This window comes from Lagopus muta, chromosome 5 (assembly GCF_023343835.1).
Source record: "Lagopus muta isolate bLagMut1 chromosome 5, bLagMut1 primary, whole genome shotgun sequence".
Classification (NCBI taxonomy): Eukaryota; Metazoa; Chordata; class Aves; order Galliformes; family Phasianidae; genus Lagopus; species Lagopus muta.
In genome coordinates, this window is record NC_064437.1 from 61,541,506 (window position 1) to 61,559,848 (window position 18,343).

General features: G+C 40.6%; 1 protein-coding gene across 8 annotated transcripts in view; it reads right to left on the reverse strand.

Annotated features, from left to right (window-relative positions):
- ATE1 (arginyltransferase 1) overlaps positions 1-18,343 on the reverse strand; it is a 69,566-nt gene that overhangs the window by 51,014 nt on the left and 209 nt on the right. The window contains exons 1-7 of one of the 8 annotated variants that reach the window (XM_048945110.1): positions 18,001-18,273; positions 17,324-17,387; positions 16,382-16,444; positions 15,615-15,718; positions 14,594-14,866; positions 7,849-8,081; positions 4,930-5,058 (exon numbers count right to left, since the gene is read on the reverse strand). In XM_048945110.1, coding sequence (XP_048801067.1) covers positions 4,930-5,058; positions 7,849-8,081; positions 14,594-14,866; positions 15,615-15,718; positions 16,382-16,444; positions 17,324-17,387; positions 18,001-18,103 — 969 coding nt within the window. In that variant the 5' untranslated portion in view covers positions 18,104-18,273. Of the gene's footprint in view, positions 1-4,929; positions 5,059-6,123; positions 6,253-7,848; positions 8,082-14,593; positions 14,867-15,614; positions 15,719-16,381; positions 16,445-16,718; positions 16,817-16,895; positions 16,960-17,323; positions 17,388-18,000; positions 18,282-18,343 lie in introns of those variants that run through there. The other 7 variants (XM_048945109.1, XM_048945116.1, XM_048945117.1 and 4 more) reach the window with 7 other exon arrangements.

The window sequence follows — 18,343 nt, forward strand, 5'->3', positions numbered from 1 at the left end:
TATGCAGAAATTATGACAAAGCTATATTATCAAGATTCATTATATTTCTTAGGACAGCTAAAGAAAAAAGGGGACAAAGTGCCATTCATTACATTTATTTGCATAATCATGGTACTCTGGATCTGCTGATCAGCTTTGTGCTCCAGCTGATCTTTCACCAGAATACAGGGAAACAATGCTTGCTTAATGAAAGGATGCTCAGCTTACTGTCTCTCAGCTCATTACAGAGTTGTTCTTATTCAGGTTTTCCCAGGTTTCATTATTGTAATTCTTTTTCCCCCATTACAGCTCAATATTTTTCCCTGAAAATAAATGCAACTTTACCACCCAAGCAGAAAAAAAGAAAGTAACTTGTAAACATACAGACTCTTGTAATCGTTTACAATAGGGGATTTTTATAAGTGCAATATGTGAAATCGTGTATATAACACTGAATATAATCTTCCAGTACCTCTGCAAGGAAAAGTTATATGGTAACAAGCAATAGCTCTATTTTATTCAGAACAGCGCACAACAACTACCACCCTGGACAGCAAGGGAAAGATCTATGTACACAACTTCCAGGCAGAAGAAACACACAGGATGTGACAAACACTAAAACACTCTTCCCTTGCACATTTTCATCACTTCCAAAAATGAGCACTTCAGGGATTTAACTCATCCAGAAGCGGCCTCGGACAAATTTGTTCAATAGGCAGCAATACACCGATTTCTCATGACTGTATGTTAACTCATTCATTTACTCATTCACTGTCAATACTTACCCAGTTAATAGTGTCACAGAATCACAGAACCCTTAAGTGTGGAAGAGACCACAAAGATCCCCAAGCTGACCCATCCCCATCATGCCCACATCTCTCAGTGCAGCATCTCCACAGGTCTGGGACACCTCCAGAGATGGTGACTCCACCACCTCCTTGGACAATAATCTCTTGGGATTTCCCCCAAGTCTTTCAAATTTTCCCAATAGCCCATTTAAAGATAAGAATTAAGTATACTGGAATATCTCAGTGGTAAAATATACCCGCTAGCGGTCTGTATAAAGCAACAGCTTGTATTCTTGTCATTAGCTTTCATAAGAGTTCCTGCATACAAAATGCATATTAAGATATCATTAATTCGTAACACAGGCACAAGAGAGAGGTGAGTGGGTGCTGTCTTTTCAGCCAGCTTGATTTTCTGGAGCTTCATCACAGAAGCTGGAACTCACCAACCCAGCACAAAGCAGCTGGCCCAGAAGGAATTCTCATATTTTCTCTCTCATTCCACCGTTTCCAAACTTGAGACCAGCTTTAAAGATCATTATCAAGCACCTGCATTCTGCCAGGATAAGGATAGCATCCAAACACCACGTTAGGGTGAGCATGAGTCAGGTTAAAGAATAAACAGATAAGGCTTTGGCTTTTACCAAAGCATTTAAAATGCACAATCCTGCACTATCTTAAGTTACTCAGTGCCTTCAACAAGGTTATCAGAGTAGTAAAACAAGTAAGATGTTTGGGGTTTTTTTTTTGGTTTATTTTTTGGAAAGTATGGCCTAAATTAACACAAGGGACAAAACACTGTTTTGTTCAAGAGCCAAAGCATTCAGCAGGGTATGGCTGGCCAAAGTTAAATACAGACAGTTTGCAAGGAGGTACTGAAGATAGCATAGTTGGATTTCTGTTCAAGAATCATTTGTCTAAAGATTAAGAAAGGCAGTTTCAGAAATAAAAAGTAGATAGCATTACAACAATATGAGCTGTGCTACAGAAAGCTGCCAGAACATTACAGAAACCACCATCTCAAAGGTGAGACCACCACTGCAGGATGAGAAAACAAAAAACCACTGTAGTGACTGAGTACAGGAGCAAAAGGAGAGAACCAGCAATGCATTTTTAAAGATGCATTTTCAATAACAGAAAGCCAGGGACAGGACTACAGGACGCTGAATCAGAAATAATTGCATTTCTTTATAACATGCAAAACACTACCAAAAAATTGCAGATAGCTTTTATGTAGTTATTTTGCTGCAGAAAGTATTTTAATAGACCTACTAGAGGTTGACCAGTATCTGAACCCAACTAGATGTTAAGAGCAGCATGAACAGAACCTCTAATCTGCACACCTTTAGTCACAAGTGGAACTCAATCTTACAGCTGCTGCTGGAGTAGAAATTGCCAGCTTTGGAGTAAGAGCTGATAGTCCCATGTGCATCAAAAATAAACTTCATCCAGAAAATCTTCACTGCTAGGTGAACTCAGTCGCAGAGCTCTTTCCTATTTCGTTTATACTATTAAATAGCTGGGCTGGACAAACCTGCATGCTTCAGAAACAGCCTGCTGGACTTGGTGCCGTTTCACAGAGCAGGAGGCAGAAGTGCTTTTCATGGGCCACTAAAGAAGTTACTTACTGGGAAGGCAGTTTGTCTCCTTAATTACACAGAATGTTTATTTCCTAGCATTTCATTGAGCAGTTAATAAAGTGCTTTACAACCTAACCATAACATCTTCTCACTGTCACACACAGACAAGCTCACACTGTAAAAATCACAGCCAGATATGGCTTTGAAGGGAGCACTATTAAAATGAAGGACGCAGGGGGTTGCTAAAGGTTTGCTGACAGCAAAACTTGGATTTACAAACCTGGAAGAGAGGTTTCCTGCTTCCCAAACGTCACACTTTGAAAAGAGAAGCATTACTAGAACTATCTCTTCTGCCTCCTCACTTAAAATCTTGATGGAAAATCGTATACATGTTGCATTGGTGCAAAAAGACCTTCTTCCACATTCACTGAGCAATAATCAGCTCCATGGTTCACATATGTTAATACTGTGAACCATTCCATAACTTTCCATATCAGTGTTATTTTAAATTAACCCCCAAAATTATAAATTCCTTCCCAAAATTGCTTTTTAATGCAATATAGTGAGTATGAAAACTAGTCTAGCTAATGCAGGCAGTTGTAATGCCAACAACTTCAAAATATATTCCAAAGAGAACTTGTTAATATATCCCACAATAATCTTTGTTGGATCCTGAATTTAAGTGTAGGCTGGTTTCTGAATACGAAACGTTCAGCCAAATATAAAATTGAATGCTTTTCCTAACCTAGAAATTCCCCACATATACAAGAGTGCAGGGCTCTCTCTGAAAGAGGCTCAACAACTCAGAGGTTCATCTACCATACATAGATATACATGCACAGATTAAAAGCTAGATTTCAGATCCAAAGAAAAACCCTGGATATTTGCCATTTTAAGACCCAAAGCAGACCTGTTAGTACTCTGAGAAAGCCCTGTGCATAATACAGAATTTCATTTTATCTATCCTTGAAAGAAATGCCTGGCTCCATAATGTCTATATGGCATAAAGTCTGAAAAAGAGCAAGAAAAAAAATGAGGGCTTTCAGATAGCACTTCCCACTGTCCTTCTAAATAGCTTGGAGCAGTTTCACCCTACTCAGTATCGTCCATTCTTAGAGGTTCCAATAGTTCTCCTCCCACAAAGATTAAGTATTAGGGCCCCTAAAACAGATTAAAATACTTTGTGTAATGATGAGTGATTTGGACCATCAAACCTGAGCCTAAACCAAGCCATATACTCTTCCCCAAAAGGGATTAGATGAACAGGGCACCAGGTGCCATTCAGAACTGAGCTGTAAGCAGTTATTGACACTGTCCTTGATTCATGATGAGCCTTTTATTTAAAAACCAACTGAACAAATAAGTAGACATAGGAAGTTCTTACCACCCTGTCAATGCAACAACACAATTTTAATAGTAAAGGCATGCTAGTGTATCTAAGCCTTAAGGCTAAAAATACAATCACTGTAGCAGACAAATGAAGTCACAGATCAAGTAATGCTTCCTACAAATCTATTAAATAGGTCATAATTTCCTGACGTATTTCCAATGTTTGCCACGTTAAAACTAACTCCATTTATATGAGAAATTGAGAAAGAGGCAGCAATTACTGTTGTTGTAAGTCTCACTATGTTACAAAACAAAGTGAAATAAAGTTTATGGCTTTCCACAGTAGCATTGCAGAGATCTTACAAACACGCTCCCCTTACATTCTCTCCAACTAAAGCCAAAAATGGTTATGTAGTTTTATTATTCTGCCTGGAAAGCAGCCACAGTTTGCAGAAGTGATACCTAGCAAGTCTTGCTCTTAAGAACCAAAAGCTCTGGCAGATCAATACTCAAGCCTTACATTTGCATAGAAATGATGGATCTGAGATACCAGCTTTGTTAATTTCGCTAATGGAAACATTGCAGCACCTGCCAAAGAACCAGAAGATGGCTGTTTGCTCAGAACCCCACTTGTCTTTTTGCTTTAAGCCTTGTTAGATTTGGATTAGCATCCTACAAACAACTTTTCCTATTGCAGAAGGCTCTTATTCCTGCTCAATGCACTCTGAATCGAAGGCAACCAGCCCAGGTAGTATTTTTGCACTATTCCTACTGCAAACTTGGGTTCTAGTTAAGAGCTATGCTTGGCAGTAAAGCATGACTAAAACTGAGATTTTTAAAGCCTTAACCTATTACAGAAAGCAAAGAAAAATTAAGGAAAAGCATGAAAGTAACAAACAACTTTAAAGCAGAAATACTTGTCATCAAAAAGGCACTTCCATACCCTTATCCCACTTCCAACAGAAATATTGCAGTTCCAAACCTCTTTAAAACTCCTGTAACAACAGTTCTACTTGACATGTTAGTGTTGCATGAGAACAGTGCTTCCTCCCTTCCCTCTAGTTCAGCTTTTCCTTATTAAAGCCTACAGCAGAAGCTTACTAAAAAACACAGAAGCTCCTTGTTTGTTTACATTTTCCCTCCCAAACTGAAACTCCAATATTTCAACAGTTAGAACCATTCTAGCAGATACCATCTCCCACCACTTAACTGCACAGTAGAAGTGTTTTCATAAAGGTGCATGCAGTCAACTGTACCTCATTTTCGCCACATTCAGAAGGTGTGTCCTTGTGTACAGCCATCTGATACTTGGCAAATAAAGTGGCTGACTGGTTGAAGGATGATTTGAACTGTGGGTCCTCAAAAGAGACAGGTACTAACCTCACCTTCAGAGCAAGGAAAATACAAGCATACTGTTTTGAGTGCATATAATCAGATAATATGCTTCTGAAGGTAAGGCTAGTGGAAGATCTTCTCCTATCCATTTCAAAGCCTTTGAAGTCAGTATTCTACTTTAAATGTAATAAAAAGTAAATCATCTATAGGGGAAAGTATATTGACATGGCAACTAACACTAACCTTAAGCTGACTGTTGATACCCCCATTAAAGAATAAAAATTATATAACACTAGAGCACTCCAAAGCACCAGCTTACTCAACCTATTTTTTTTTTTAACCATGTATCTAAGAAACCAACAACAAATTTTTCAGTGTACAACTCCAAGAACTATTTAAAACTTCTAATTTCTAGTGGCACATCACTTGACCCCAGTTTAGTTATTACATATTCTTGCTACGTATACTTTTCCTCCAAAACTCTGAAGTTTTTTTTCCCCCCTCAGTATTATTTGAGAGGTAATATATCCAGCACAGGTAACTATTACACATTGCCTGGTCATCACAAGAGGCAGCAACAATGTGTAATTTAGATAGAGTGAATTGATCACTGCTTGAGGTGCTTAAATGAAGAGGTTTGCATAATTTAACTAACTAACCAAACTAACAACTTGTACATGTGATAATTTCTCCACTCACATGTTGGCCCTGCTCATGTTTGCTCCTCCACATATGGATGCATTCAAACCAAAACCAATACGACTACTTATCAGGGCAAGCATCCAGCCATTTTCAGTTCCTGGGAGATTTATATGTATAGGATCCATGATATTTTACCTCCAGAGCCTCATCTCTTTCATCTCTTATTCAATAGCACAGCCATCTAACTCTCAGCTTTTCCATCTGCAATTAAGACCAAATATCCAGAGCACTCAAAAAAGAGATGTCAAAGGTTTGCACTTTCAGAACGTTGATTGCACTTGATGCAGTATTTTACATACTTCTGAGTGTAAGATGGATATAAAATCCACAATTGCTTCTGCTAGAATCTATGCAAGATGCATGAAATGGAGGGGGAAGCTGAGCTTTGCATACAGTTCATTTGGCCTTCTGACCTGATTTATAGTTGGTTTATCAGGTGGGTCCTTGTGAATAACCATCTGGTAACGTTTATAGACCTGGTAAGACTCCTGAAATGTGGCTTTGAACTGTGAACTTGGCGGAGATGATCTCACCACCCTCACCTTCAGAAGAAGTTAAACATTTATTATTACAGTACCATGCAATAATTACACATTTATAACATATACAGGCATCACAACAGAGAGAATTTTTCACTTCCTGAAAAAGAGCCCTACCACTTCAATTAACATTAGATAACAGCCTTTCAATTCTTCTACTCACTTCACATTATTGAAGGCTTTTGTATGTAATTCAGTGTAAATACAAGGTTTTCAAATGATGAATGAACTGAAATGCCTATAGAAGAACCACATAAGTGGTTTTCAGGAACTAAGACCCACAAATGGGAAGCAGATTGACATTTTAAAGAGATTTTTGATACATCTTCAGATCTGTGCCTGTGTTTTCTCATCATACTGAAAAATACTTGAAGGATTCATGCATTTGAAAGACTCATATCTGTCCTCTTTGGATCCAGACAGACCACATTTGCATTGCAATGGTCCTAGGAGGATTTCCAGGTATTTTTCAAATTAAAGGAGGAAGAGGAAACTCTGTTCCCCTATTCAATTACTAATTAATTTAGGTAGGAAATTGTGTCCTTCCTACCACCACCCTTACATACAAGAAAATAAATTTTAAAAATCCATAAATTAAACTGTTCTTAGTAAAAAAAGATTGCTTCCTGACCAAAAGAATGCTACCACATGATGAATGCTGAATTTTCACTATGGTCATTCTCACAAATACCACTGGCTATAATGTACAAAGAAAAATTTGTCAACAACAGCAAGGAATAATCTGAGAAAAAAAAACTGCTAGAATCATTCTCCTTCAAATTCTCCCTGCATCATCTTAATGAAAACATTCAGACAGGGCCACTTTACTTGTTAGGTGACATCACAAACCTGGAACAGTTTTACAGCAATTACAGATCAGTTCCACGGTTTCTTGTCAGTTATTTAGAGTGCAATCTTTTAAGTCAGCACCATCCCAAATAAGTACCAGAAATACAATTCAAATTCAATTTTTAATTCCATCAGTAGCTAAAGGAAAAGGTACATATTCAGAAGGCTTTCCAGCTTCCTGAGAAAAAAAGCATGTTTACAATTAACCAGTGTCAGCATGTCCAAAAGCCTTCCAGGTAACTACTTTTATAGTAAAAATAGATTTAATTGCAACCAATATATTATGCTGGTTTCGACCATAACTTTTACAGTTTCTAAAGACACCAACACATAGCACAGACATTTATAAATAAGAGCTATCTTCTCATCTGTTCAGTTTTATCAACAGTTTCTGCTTTCTAGCCAAGATCCAGTAGCATAGATAATTTAACTGCTTATATGCTGCAAAACTAAATATTGAATGTCTCTCATCGTTCAACACTCAGTTAATTCAAAGTCTTTCATTTTCAAGTCCCTCAGTATGAAATCAATTTACAAGTGTTTTGTTCCCTGTACTGCTCTCTTCTACAACTGACTGCAAGTGCAAGATTACCCCCTTGTGGTAACACTCAGCTGTACCAAAAATATCACCATGTACCATGTAAATTCTAAGATTTATACTACAGCCAGTTAATAAAGCCACAGAAACTAAACACCCAAGCATTTGTTGAGTTCCAAGTTTGCCTTCAACAGCAGTGAATGAGCCATTACCTCCAATTTGTGCGGTGCATCATCAGGTAAAGGAACAAAAATGAAGTCTTCAATGCTTTTTGGTTGGTTTGCTGTAGACTTTGAGTTTTGCAAGAGTAAAGCTTGATGTTCTGCTTGAAGTGGAGAGCCTTCAAGGGTGCACCTCTGGTTCTGAAGGAGTTTCTGCAGTTTTCTTTCTTTCCGTATGTCCTTTGCTTTTCGACATGGTGGCTTGCTCAGATCAGCCCCTTTGCCTGTAAAGAAACAAGCAAAGAATTAACACCATTGTGCAAGCAACAAGCAGCCCTCACACGATGACTGAAAAGAAATGGTTAGAACTACCAGTAATTGCAGACCGTGCTCTGAGCATAACACAGTCCTCCACATTACACAGCTAGTGATAATACCCTGTGTCAAGGGAAGTTACAATGATTTTTTCCTCTGCAGCTTTCTAATCCAGAGTCAGGAATATGTTTAACAAGTAGTACAAGTAGAATTCCTCTCAAGTTTGTCCTTAATCCCTCGCATAGAACAACGAAAACCTCCTGTTTAGCACATAATATTATGCTGCCTCGTATCCAAACAGCACCAGGATCAGCTTGAAATACTGAAAGGAAAAAGCACAAAACCAAACCCACAACCACAAAACCTCACTGTCAAATTCATAAAGAATTATTCTACTGCATTAAAAACACAAGCACTATAAAATTAATACTCCACTTAAATCAAGGAGAAAAAGATGCCCGTGGTCCATTCTAACCACAAAATGTGCTGAAAGGACAGTCACCAAATAAATAACCCATTCCCAACCTGCAATTATTTCCCCACATCTCATGATTTTAATTGATACTGATTTTAAACGCATAAATCCAGATTTCTACAAGTTTACAAAAACAAGATTTTTTTCCCCCCTAACACTCAGTTCTTTCACCTTCACACCCTGTTATCAGCCACTTCAGGAAGCACAGAGGAGTGACTATCATACTTCATTCCAGAAGCTGTGTTAAAGCTGTATGAAGCTGCTGCATTGCTGGAAACAGTGGTGGAAGAATTCATGAATTTTCAGGGAATACCTGCCTGATACTTGCAGCTGCTGTACAAAGTTCCATACAGAGGGAAAGCTGCACTCACAATTGAATTAGCAGGCAGTTAATCCAGTTAATTCTTATAAAATTGACTCTTGTTCTGTTTTTATTTATTTTACATACAGTGGTAAATGAGCTGGAGGCCAAAAATAATCCATAACACTAACGATTTCAGGAGAGGAATAATGGAACAAACTAGGCCCACAGAGGGAAGCACAGAATCATATATCTTGCACAGAACAAAAACTGTAACAAATATTATGACAAACTGCTGAAGCAGTATTTTATGCTATTAGCTTGCTCCTGAAATCCATATATTTGCAAAGGACACACTGGCAACTCTTGAAAGATTTAATGGGAATGTACCCAGAATGGCAAGCTGCTTTCATTTGAAGCATTAAGACAGCGTGCTTCCAACTCAGCTAATATTTATGAGAAATGAGGAATAATCCAAATGCAGACTTAACTATGCCTTATCCCACTTCACTCTGCAGGAGGGCTGCAAACTATGTGGAAATCATTTCTTCCTGGAGACCTAGGAAAATATGGTTAGAGATTTCTTGCCTTCTCACCAATAACTTTGTGGCCAAAAATGACATCTTCCTTTTGTCCTCTACCCGCTTCAAACCTTCCCCATGGACAAGGGCAAGAAGTTGCATCCTTCTGCAGACTGGAAATGGTAAAAGCACTGGTGAAAGGCTCACAATGTGCTTAGGTTCACTTCATCTGCATAGAACTGCAGCCTTCAGAGTCACAGCTTTGTCTATTGCTACCAATACACCACAGAAGTTGTCAAAATACTTCCTAATGGAACCAACTTTCAAGCATCAGTAAAGCTGTAAACTATTCTTCCTAATGCACATACCATACAGGATGCAATGGCTTCACTTACTCTGGGTATACCTGTTTTGGTTCATACTAATATACTGAAAAGCAGTATTTTATTTGAAGGATAAAGCACCACTTTATCAGTTTTGTTTTTCCTGGTGCATTTAACCATCTTCATTGTAAAAAAACAATGGTCACCTGTCTTTTTCCAAAATGTACATTAATTGTTTTATTTAAACCCCAAGCACAAGCTCTAGTTAGAGGTACAACTTAAGTTAGAAACCAGAGAAATAGCAACTGGACTAAGGGAAGCAGATTTTACTCCTAAGCCAATGACAATTATTTGTTAACATCTTGCTAACTGCTTTCTAGGACAAATCACACTGCATTTGGTTGCATCAAGCCAACAGTTCAGCCCATGGAGAATCATGATTCAGCTTGGAGAAGAGAAGGCTCCAGGAAGACCTCCTTGTGGCCTTCCAGTACTTGAAGGGAGTGTATAAACAGGAGGGTGAATGGCTGTTTACAAGGGTGGATAGCAATAGGACAAGAGGGAATGGTTTTCAACTGAGACAGGGGAGGTTTAGGTTGGATCTTAGGAGGAAGGTTTTCCCCAGAGGGTAGTGAGGCACTGGAACAGGTTGCCCAAGGAGGCTGTGGATGCCCCATCCCTGCAGGCAATCAAGGCCAGGCTGGATGTGGCTCTGGGCAGCCTGGTCTGCTGGTTGGTGACCCTGCACACAGCAGGGAGTTGGAACTGGATGAGCACTGTGGGAATCCAGTGTTGTTTCTGCATTAGAATTGTATAATATTATTTTTATTTTATGATCTCCGCTATCATAGTTCTTTTTGGGAGTCCTTCTACTTAACTTGGGGAAGATCTCTGATAAGTTTACATCACTTATCCTCTAGACAAACCTTCCCAGGAACGCACACTCTGTATAGAGGTGTATAGATGTACATTTTGTCAGACACACTGCAAGAATATCCTGCACGAGAGCAAACCAGAGAACAAGCCATGGCCGGCCCGAGGAAGTGCCTGAAGAGACTACGGAAGGCCTGCCATCATCCCCCAGTGCTCTTTGTCTAACGATGACTTTAAAGAAAATCATCATATCAATACGGCAAGGAGAACAACGAGACAGCTTGGTAACAACAGGATGACTGCTGACTGACACCAGATAAAAAATTAACAAGTAAATAGCAAATGTAAACCTTCTGATAAGACTGTGAACCTGGAGTACCCAGCCATTGGGGAAACAGGGCAGGGGGGAGGCAAGGGGGAGAAAACAGGGTATAAAGGCTGTCATGTTGTGCCCATAGGCGCTCCTGCTTGTGGGACGCCACCATTGCAATCGCAAATAAATTCTGCTTTTATCAGAGATACCATCCTGACAAAATTACTTGGATATTTCCAACAACCACTGTGGTCCTTTTCAACCCAGGCCATTCTATGATTTGTAAATGCCACAGGGAGACTTAGGAAAGGGATGGTCATCTCAAAATATAGAGCTACCGTTACCAAAAGTGCAGTGAGAACTGCTCAGAATTTACAGGATCCCTAAGACTTCCACAGTGCCACTGTCTCAAGTGCACAACACCAAGATTCTGTTTTGGATATAGACATATAAAAACAGAACAACAAAGGATAACACCTAAACTATAACAAACAACGGGACCCCTATACATAAGCACTTTCTGCAACCTACAGGTTACATTTTTACCAATGTTTCTGGTTCTCATTTAAAGACTTTCTCTATGTGAGCTATGGAAAACTCTTGAAAACAGTTTATAACTACAGTGCTGGCACAAGTCCTCAGGGCTCACCCAGTCCAGTTGTTCCACGTGGGCTCCATGAAAGCTGAAGTGCTGAGAGCATTTCAGAAATAAAGCTAATACCACTTCTGCACCCCTCGGACTTCCTACAGATGAACAAGCAGATTGCACCCGAGCATCCTTACCTCTCAGCTACAGTCTTGGGATATTTGTCTCATTCAGACAAAAATATTCACCAGAAAAGGACAAATATCCTGAGACCATTACAGATGTTACGTGATCTGACCAGGGATAAACAAGTCAGTGGATGAGTTTATTTAAAATACTCATGATAAATCTGAAGAATGTTACAGCACTTCATCTGCCTTGGGCTCTGTTTCTCATCTCATATCTTCTATAAGCTATAAGTTAGCTAGAAAAACTTTTTAAAACAATGGATGTGCATGCAGACATAAGCAAACGTTTCCCATCTGAAACTGTGCAGAAACAGGCCATTTTTTCCTATAGGACAATGAGCTGTTTATAAAAGAATAAAAATGCAATTAAACAATCTTATTACAGAATAAGTCTACATTTTCCAAGATGAAAACTAAACATCTCTCTATCTGGAAAATTTTGAACTAAATTTGACCTGGGACACCACCTACTCGAAACAAAAAAACTTCTGATGAATTTCTTATTGCCTTTTAATGAATATTTCTCCTCTGTAAGATTAACCCTCCTTTTCTGAAACACTCAGTGAAAACAACGTTTCGAACACCCCTTACCTGCATTGGCAGTGTTTAAAGTTACTCGGTGTTATTAACATAAATGAAGACTGTTTTTCAGCCTTCTCCAAATCAGCTCTCCTTACCTAAGACTGCCACCTGCTGTCCATTCCTACATAGTTTCCAAAATGAAGTTTATATGACTCAAAACTGATTATTTTAAAAACAAGAGGAGCTTGGAAATTTGCACAGCACAGCTACATGGTCAAACTAAAATACAACCCTGAAGATCCCAGGCAAGCTTCCCAGGAACTTGCATTAGTTCTGTGCTGCACTGCCTGTTTTCTGACTAAGCTTTCCTTTTCGTTCAGGTGCAAAACTGCTGCTGAAAACCTGATGCTGTTGCTATGAGTGATGGTTCACATTCTTTTGAAGTGTCAGCCTTGAAAGTAACCAACCCACAGGAAGAGGCAAAGTCTTTTGAAAACAGAAGTACTGTGATGCTCTCATTAAACACCAGCTCAATATAATAGGTGAAAATTAGGAATTAGTATGATGGCCCAACGTATGCAGAAACCACAAAGCATCCAGTTCTCACCAGGATTTCAACCACTTTCAACCATGCTTGTTACTCCACATACAACTGCAATCCAGAAAATACCCTCAATGTCTCTGAATCATTTTGGATGCAACACTGAAAACATTACCTGCAAGATGAGGCTGCCTCGCCTGCAACCCTTGGCCCACAAAGCATTTATAAGATGCACCCACTTCCTTCTCCCGCTCAGGCTGTTACTCAGATGACTTATGCTGACAATAACCCACCTACCTCTTACCACATCCCACAAGAACAGGGCACACAAGAAGCTGTAAGAGTGGCAATCCACAGCACTCTGCATGAACGCCCCAGCAGCAAAACTTCTGTCACAGTCAGAAAGGTTAATGCAGGGGAAGGGCAATACAGGAGTGTAACAGCAGAGGGACCAGCGCAGAGAAGATGGTATTTCAAAGGAAAAGTAAAGGTGCTCACCCATCTTTGAAGATCTGGGCTTGCAGGAAAGACTCCGCACAAAGGAGGGATCTCCAACCAGAGATCCTTACCCAGTGGTAGTTTAAGAATGGGGTTTAAGAGAGGTGCAGCCAGGCTCCAGCCCTTCTGGTCACACAGCTGAACTGCCCTCACCTGTGCTCCCAGGGCTGACCAGGTCCTTTCCCCAGCTGCTCAATCAGTGGTTCAGGCCACGACTCAACAGTTGCCATACAACTTCCCTGCATTTTCTTTTTATCCAATGACCCTCAAGGACTTCTCTGCAAGTGCAACAGACAGGGCCAAGGCACACAGTATGCCAGCTGTGACACTTGGTGTCAACTGTTAAGATGCTCGAGGTTCAAGGTTGCCTTACTTAGTACACACACTTACCATACTTCCTCACAGAAATGTAATTTTAAATTCACAGTAAGAAAAAGGTAGAAATTATTACAATTTTACAGTTTCATATCTGCTTATGACATTGCTTTTTTAAGTCAGTTATAAAAAAATCTAGAACAAGGCAAGCTCCCAAAGTGATGAAAAATCTCAACTAGGAAACAGAAGAACAGTATCTGTACTTTTCTTCCAACCTCCCCCTTCCCCCCCAGGAAAGCTATGTAGTTTCCTTAAAGCACACATCATTAGACTGGGTGTATTTCTACTGCCAGTCAGGTCTGCAGTAAACAGGCTATGAAAACATTATGCAGCCTTAAGCCAGTTATTAGTGGAGTATAATCATGGGGTGTACACTTGGCATAACAAGACAGCCTACAGATACAAAGAAGTGTAAAAACAATACTTACTCTTATTAGATCTCCAACTGGTTTCCCACTGCTGCACAAGGAAATAATGTTAAGCCTTAACCTGACCCCGCAGCTAGCACTCTTGCAGCACAAACACACCTCAAGGTACTTAAGTCTGAGTAACAGCATCCCCATAGAAGAAAGAGAAAGCTGGATTGTATGTCTTTCTGCACAAGAAAAGTATTCCAAACTGGAAATAGATTCTGATGTCTGATGACATTCAATCACCTTGACATATAACTACAATCTACACAGCTTTCAAACATCAGAACTGTCAGTTGTATACAGGTATTTTCAGTAACTACACTGGAAAGCTGAGCATGATGGAAATCAGTGCAACTTCCAGGAAAAACTACAAAAACAAGCAACATGCAGCATCTATCAATACCCATGTTATAATTTCATAGATGGGCAAGGGTATACAGAGCAAGAAACAACAATTTCCTGAATTACTAGGCAAGATAAAAAAAAAAGAAGGATTTTAAAAACCCACAAGTAATGCAAACATGTTCCAATTACTACCAGAAACATAACTACCTGGCTTTGGTGATGCATGAACAGTTTTTGTAGAAGATGATGGTTCTCCTGGGACTGCTGCATCTTTATCTCCAGGTATCTGAAGAGAAGCCAACTCTGCCTTCTTCACATTCACCTCTTCTTTTGTTTCTCCTTTGTCCTCATCTTCCTTCTCCACTCTGTCTGTGTGATCCTCATTTAAGGGAGTCAGTTCAGCCTCGCTGACATGAGATTCACTTCTATGTACAAAACCACATGAGACTGCATCCTCTACATGGGAATCCATAGGCTCTTCTGTAAATAATTACAAATTGCATGAGTTGACTTACTGCTGTGTAACCACAACTCACACCCTGCACCATTAACATCGAGATCAACTTCTTTCCAATTTTGCAACTGTTTTCCAACAGATCTGGAATAGTCCAAAAACAGAAAGCTTTTTTGCCATCTTACTAGCATCATCTTACAAATAAGAGATTCATTTTTTCCCAATAAAATTGGGTGGTCTCCACTAATTTCACACTACAAGTCCTGTCAGAAGAGGGAAATTAGGTCTCAGAACTGACACAACAGGTTCCACCACAATTAAAGTAGCTGGTTTTGGTGTTGGATAAGCAAAGTGTCACCTCTCAGTCACTTGGAGGAAAAACCCCTCTTCCTATTTCTGCTTCCTTTTCACTGCCCTGCTTGGTCATCTCCTGATTATCACTTTTATGATAGCTAATAACAGCCTGATTCTCTACAGCATCAGCTACAAAGCAAGCTTGTGTCTAGATGTAAAACTGAAAATACACTGGTACATGCAAAAAAGCAATGGAATATCCTCCAGTAGAGCAAGGCAGCTGCCACAATTTGTTCTCTGCACTGCACTGTGCCCTTGATTCAAAATACTGTAAAGACATAACCTAGTCAGGCCTTTACAAAGGGGACTGCATGCAGAAAACAAAAACAACAAACCACACTGATGCCATTCAATCAGTCAGCAACTTGATCCTCATTTCAAACATCCATCTTGCTTTTTCCAAATCTAGGAGTTTCTTACCTTCACTCACTGCTTTTGAAACATCTCCTTTCGAAATGAACTTCAACATTTTCTTCAGAACTTTCTTGTGAGATTTGGAGGTCTGAAAACGCAGTGCCTGGCACCTTCAAAAGAGTTATGACTGCTTCATATATTTCATCAAAATACAAGGAAATTTATGAAGTAATAAGTGGCCAAATAGTTTATCAACAGTCTTGATTTGATCATATTATGCTCTCCTGTTCTCCATGATATCATTATTATAGCAATACACACACATTCAATAATCATAAAAGTATACCACTGTGACCTGAAGCACTACAGAAAGAAAAGTTCCCCCTAGGAGGACAATATACTAGAAATTTTTAACTTAGTTATCTATAGACACAACATTGAATCTAACCACTAGTGGCAGAAAAGCATACCTAGAATCATTTATACCTATTCAATTGACAGCCTCCCTTATTTGGGCTACTAAAGCAGTTTTGGAGAGACAGGCATTCTGGTTCACCTGCACCACCAAACAAAACAGCAGTCACTGAAATCTTGCCTTGGACTGCAATGCAAAACAAAAGGGAAGGGTACAGGCTGCATTCAGGAAAACATTACAAAGCCAATGACAACATCACAGAGTTAACAATGTGCCTGTGCACAAACTCAATGGAATATACTTGCTATAATGAAAAGTAGATGAATTTAAGTCCTGTGTGTTTAAGCCAATAAACATAATGATTGCACACACTTTAAATGGTCAAACCACTTACAGTACCATAAGCCAACTCTCTTACCTTATTGTGTATTGAGGACAACACGTTTGATTCATGATAGGTTTGTAGACGTATTTTCCACTTCTAAAAATAATAAATACTGTTTTCATCATTCGTTTATCTTACAGTATTAATGTTAACCAACATTTAAGTAACAACAAAATCTAAGAAATAGTATCAAAAGCTGAAGGGAAAGGTCCACAGCTTCTTGCCATTATACCAACACATTACCCATCCAGAATAAATAAATTTTCATTAATGAAATTTCACCAGAGAGCACAACTAAGAAAAGCATGTTGCATCTAGAGTGCTTGCTATGTATCAGAATAGTACCCTATATTCTCCAGCACATACCCACCTGAACACCCTTACTTATTCCCAAGAAGTGCAAGCAGCTGACAAAAACTGCCTGTAACACTGTCACAGAATGGAAAGTGCAGCAACGATAGCAGAGTAGCCAAGTCCCAGGCTGCAGCAAACAAGGATATGCTCAAACACAGCACCCACGGACACAGAAACAAAGAAGACTGCTTACTCTTGGAAAGCCTCTGTTAGGCAGGGTTCTCCAGCAAGATCCCCTCACCTCCACTACCAGCCCTTAAATGAGATCTGGGAGGGGGGTGGATCCTGGCTCCAGCCTTTCCAGTCACTCAGCTGCATTGCATGCACCTGAACTCCCCTGGGTTGGCCCTGCCTTCCACCAGGTGCTCAATCACTGCTTCAAGCTGTGACTTTGTGTTTCCACTACACTCCTCTTGCACACATACTCTTTCATTTCTGCTCCTTATTCTGCAAGCATAAGCTCTAGTAGTGACAACAAAATACCTACCCACATACCCCTAAAAACAGACCTTAGGAAAAGGAAAAGTAGCATTTTCTGTGGTCAAGGGATTCTATTAGAAAAGGAGAGCAAAAGGAGAATGAATCTAAGCTGGTGATGTTTTGGTATCATTTTATATTTACCTTCGCCATCCTCTATCTATGAGGTCCTGGTAATCTTGAACCGTCATTGAATGTGCCCACATACCTGAAGGAAACAGTAACACGCTCGATTGGCAACAACAACTACAATTCAACACAAGATGTAACAAGTTCTACAGAAGTTACATAAAACTACACAGCTAACAGGACACCAACAGATGTCTCTCAAGGACATGGCTACATGTGAATCTCATCAGTGATTAAAAGACAGCAACAAGTTTTCCTCTCCTCCCATTTCTTCCCCCGGGGCTGGGACTGGGCTCGCCCTGGGCTGCCCAAACATACACGCTTTAAGCTGCCAGCCTCGCCGTGAAGACAAGCTGCCTTTCTCTAAGGAAATCACCTGGGAAACACGAGGTTTTAGCCTTCTTAAGCACAGCCATGCCTAAGCAAGCAGGCTCACCTCAGTTACTCAAAGAGCACAACAACCTGTAACTTCTGCAGGCAGCAACCAAACAGTAGCACCTGACGCGCTTGGGTCACATTTGGGTCAGGAGCCGAGCATTACTGAAGCCGATCATTACCGCCAGCGTGTAAGAGCTGGACGCGGCCCTGTCGGGGCACTCGTGCCCCAGGCAGAGCACGGAGCCGCAGAGACGGCCCTCCCTCAAAGCGGCCCCCTCAGAGCCCGGCTCGCTCCCCGCCCGCCCGGCCCGCACCGTGGGAGAGGTTGCCGCTCTCGTTCTTGCAGTAGCCGCAGCGGTACCCGTCCTCTCCCCCGAAGTACTCGACGATCGTCGGCGAGCTGCCGGCCGCCGCCATGTTCCCCGGCTCAGAGCAGCTCCCCGCCGCCCGCCGGCTCACACCGCGCTCCGCGCCGGCCGGAAGCGGCCGCCGCCGCCATCTTTGCTGCGGGCACGGCGCGGGCGGAGCCCGCCGGAAGGAGCAACTCCGCCATCTTCACCGCGCTTCCCCACGCAGACTGCCGAACTCCTCCATCTTTAGTGAGGGCGGCCGCTCTCCCACAGCGGCGCGGCTCCCGGCACCGGCCCCGTCCCGCTT